The 4,564-nt window shown below is 35.3% G+C and overlaps 1 protein-coding gene across 1 annotated transcript; it reads left to right on the plus strand.

Annotated features, from left to right (window-relative positions):
• Positions 1 to 1,121: 1,121 nt before the first annotated feature.
• or30bt1 (odorant receptor family 30, subfamily BT, member 1) lies at positions 1,122 to 2,105 on the plus strand. The gene has a single exon (XM_067365606.1). It carries the CDS (start codon positions 1,122 to 1,124, stop codon positions 2,103 to 2,105), a length of 984 nt encoding a protein of 327 aa, XP_067221707.1.
• The last annotated feature ends 2,459 nt before the right edge of the window (positions 2,106 to 4,564 follow it).

The raw sequence follows: 4,564 nt of genomic DNA on the forward strand, positions 1-4,564 counted from the left end.
TTATAGCACAATGGAGGCATTGCCTCCTCTCACGAGACTTTCCCCCATTCATTCTCAATTACCCACAAAACCCACCACACATTTTAGGTGGTCTATTCATTTTCTATGAGGGGAAACGAGGCACGAGAGACACAGACTTCCACTGTAACTTTACCTGCAGGTGTTGCCGTTGGACAGTGTTTCTTTAGAAAAACGAGCAACTTGCACACTTTTTAATGTCACATTTTGTAATTTATTTGTGTTGTTTTATTTTGTTATATTGATTCTTTTCTCATTCAATTTTTTTGAGGAGGTACTGCCTCCCTTGCCTCCTCGGCAGTGTCACATTTTGTAATTTATGTGTGTTGTATTATTTTTGTAATATGGATTATTTTCTCATTCAATTTTTTTTTGAGGAGGCACTGCCTCCCTTGCCTCCTCGGAGGAAATGCCCCTGTTAATAACATATCAATTGTTCAGATAAATAAAAATAAACTTTATGTAAACAAAAACTCCATAAATTAGTTGTAAAAGTTATGTGTTGTTATAGGTAAAAGTTATAGTTGTAAAAAATATGTGATCTAGAACCAATGCATGCCATTGACTGTAAGTCTATTTCTCACAGCCTTGTTTTCTTCTGAGTTAAATTCAATATTGTGTCTTACCTAACTAAGGTACTAAAGATAGTTCCTTAGCCTATAAGAAACACGTGAGGTATACAGCCAGTGTCATCGACCAACCACTAAATGTCCCGCCTTAATTAGAAGAAAAAAAAAGAATGATTTATGAGCCTTAAATATCTTTGACTCAGACATATTTTTGGAGTGTAGAAAGACGTACAGTGTAAGTAAATGATTCTACTGGTATTTTTAGAGTTAGATCAGATGCTTTTCCAATTTATTACAAAACTTAAGTCAATATTTTTTCATATGATAATGTGCTAATTTCTGTAATTTCCTGTATTTTAAAAAAATATATAAAATACAACTTAATATTTTAACTAGCTGTTATGATTCTGTGATCCAATTTTGTAATTTCTGATATATATGATTTCATGCCAAAACCAGCAGTGTAACAATGCATTCAAGAATATGCATCTCACTGTACCTTAATCTAATTTTTCATCCAGTGATCAGGTCGTCATGTCAGCCGGAAACATCAGCTTTAAGGACTTTTTCATTGTTGGTTTTCCTGGGCTTCAAAGAGAATACTATGGCACAGTGGCTGCTCTGCTGCTTTTTGTCTATGTGAGTATCTTAGTAGGGAATGGAATATTTATAATACTTTTTGCTCTAGAAAAATGCCTTCATAAACCTATGTATTATGTCATCTTAAATCTGGTTGTAAGTGATATATTATTCAGCACTACTACCTTACCAAAAATTATTGCTAGGTATTGGTTCCAAGCTGGTAATATTTCATTTAGTGGATGCTTCATTCAAATGTATTTTGTGCATTATTTTGGTACAGTCAATGCTTTTATCCTGGCAATAATGGCCTTTGATAGGTATGTAGCCATCTGTAATCCCCTAAGATATCCTAATATAGTCACAAGGTTAAATATTTTCTATCTTTGTCTCGTTGTATGGGTGATAGGACATGCATGCCCTTTAATGATGGCAATAAGGGCATACCCTCTCCCTTACTGTGCAGAAAACACCATTATGCACTGTTACTGTGATCACATTTCTATTACATCACTTGCATGCACTAACAGGGCACTGTACAGCGTTCCAGCCTTTGTATTTGCTATGGTTGTGTTGCTTAGTCCTCTGGCCTTCATTGTTTTCTCTTATTGCACTATTATTGTGGCAGTTCTGCGTATATCGAGCGCTCAAGGAAGACTGAAGTCTTTCTCCACATGCAGTCCTCAGCTCATCATAATTGCTCTCTATTTCCTACCCAGGTGTTTTATTTATTTGTCTAGCAATATTGGTATCAACTTCAGCACTGATTTACGATTAGTCATTATTATGATGTATAGTCTATTTCCACCCATGATCAACCCCCTCATTTACTGTTTAAGAACAAAAGATGTCAAGAAAAGCTTGCTTAAAAGGCTAAATATTTCAATAAATCCCCAAAATAATCCAACAAAAGTAAATGTATCCACTGTGTGTACATAAATTATTACAGTCATACATTAGAAGAAACTACATTAACAAAATAGTATTCTTTGAATGTCATGCAGCATACGGAACTAGAGCAACTGTGAGAACTTTGGATTTATCCACAATATGTATAATAGGATATATATATATATATATATATATCTTTTGTTTTTTGCTTTTTGAAGCCAAGAAAACATAGCTGCTGTATTTTTTTTTTAACTGAAAAAAACCCTTAAGACTATATTTAAAAGAAAAAGCAAAGATTTTTGTTTGTAGATGACTTAATGTAACAATGTGTTATTGCAACTTTATTTTCTTAAATAAAGTCTATTTACTTACAAATTCATTGCATTTACACTGAAAGTGTGAATACATTTTGTTGTGTCAGGAACTGAATAATGACTATTAAGGAACATTTAATGATTAAAATACATTTTGGTGTCCCATTACATAAGCATTAGGGGCACTTTTTATTTATTTATTTATTTTATTTTATTTTTGTTTTGTAGTGAAAACCATTAGATACGTTTATAGTTTTCTTTTTTCTTTTTTTACAAAACAAGAATGACTCTCGTGCTGTTTAGAATGCACTGCAGTGTTACATAGTCCATGTTTACATTACAGTATAAAATTATTCCTAAGTTTTCCCATTTTGTATATATTGTAATGAAACTGAAAGGCTAACACTGCATTGGTGTTCAGCTACATCTAATTGTTTTGATAGTATTTAATTTTTTTAGATTCAGAATATATTTAAATATGGTATTACTTTATAAATGTTGCAAATTTATTATTCATTCAGTTCAAGTGTTGAAGTTTAACAGTTTTGAAAAAAAAAAAAAAAAAAAAACTATGTAAATGTGCAAATTAGCCTGTAGAGTACATGAAGTTATGGTTGTGTTTGTGTCTAAGTGAGAAAATAATTCATGTGATTTGAGAGAGGTCATTGAATGCATTTTGTATCAAAGCAATGATAAATGATCCACAGTTTAACTCACATAGACTACTGTTATGATCACTGTGTGAAGAATTTTTTGAGTCAGTTAATATATTGTTTAAATGAATAGATTGTTAGCTAACTGTCAGGCTTATATCTGTTTATAGTTTGTTTTTTTATCTGTTTGCTTGTTCTGTTGTAGTCAGTGTTTCTTAGTTGTATTCTAGGGCTGCGTTCCACTTCAGTTTTAGACACACACTCGCAAACTTCCCTAAGCACTTCCCCTTGAGGGAATCCCTGCTGCCATTTTGAAGTGCGTTCCACTTCGTGAAGTGGACGAGGGAAGTTTATATGGACAGAGCCTCACTCCTTCGATTTTGACAGAGGAAGCAAGTCTACTTCATATGTACACTTCAGGCAGCTCCATAACCCACAATGCAACACGATGACGTCACCGCATATCACGTTTAATTTACCCCACCACAAGCAACTCTATGATATAATAATTATTTTTTTAATATTTAAAATACACATTCTATATACATATAGAATGCTGCATTAAACAATTTTGTAAGGGGAAAAAATTAAATCAACTCCATAGAGGATTCCAAATGATCAAGGGCTTAGGGCATTCCAATTCAGCCCATTGCAATGTAAGCACTCATGCAATGTAAGCAATGACATACATCTGAGTCAACGATACTGAGGAAAGTTGGAGAGGGAAGGTAATAAAAAAACTAACTGGAATGCAGCCTAGGCTGTTCATTAGTCCTGTCCTAATTAGTTCCCTTGGTTACTGATTTGATTAGTGTCCTCATGATGAGATGAGTGAAGGCATGATCCATGTGCAGGAGAAAATTTAAATAATAACAATAACAAAGTAAACCAAAATAAGCATGAGAAAACCAAGGAGCAGAAATAGGACCTCAACAAACCCTCCAATAAAGAATGACCACCAGAATACCAAGAACACCAGAAAAGGATCATGAGAAACACTGGGGTTTAAATACACACAAGGGGCTGACAAGGGACAGTTCACGAGTTCACACTTACAAATAAGTCAGGTAAATTAATTGGTAAACGTATTTGGCGTGCTGTCCGGGGAGAGGGCTCCGAGCTAGGTAATGGGCCCGAACAAAGAGTACCCCCCCCCAAAAGTGCAAAATGTTGGCTACGGACAGCAGCCGGGAACTGTAACCCCCCAAAAATATAGAAATAAGGCTGATGTTTGCAAGGACAAAGCTGTCTGCCGGATCGGGAGGGTTCTATCTGATGGGAGTTCAATACTCACAGCGAACCAATGAATATAAACCTCTTTGACCAGCAAACTAAGATAAGGTTTAGATGTTTTGGCTGGGGGCATCTGCAGCATCCGGCGGGAGTTCAATACTTGCAGCGATCGGATGGGTAAAACCCCACCAGCCAGAACATTGAGAAGGAATGGCATCCAATGGGAGTTCGTTACTTGCGGCGACTAGAAGGGTAGCTTCAGCTGAGGGGGCCCCTTTAGGTGTCCGACGGGAGTTCAATACTCACT

This window comes from Chanodichthys erythropterus, chromosome 17 (assembly GCF_024489055.1).
Source record: "Chanodichthys erythropterus isolate Z2021 chromosome 17, ASM2448905v1, whole genome shotgun sequence".
Taxonomy (NCBI): domain Eukaryota; kingdom Metazoa; phylum Chordata; class Actinopteri; order Cypriniformes; family Xenocyprididae; genus Chanodichthys; species Chanodichthys erythropterus.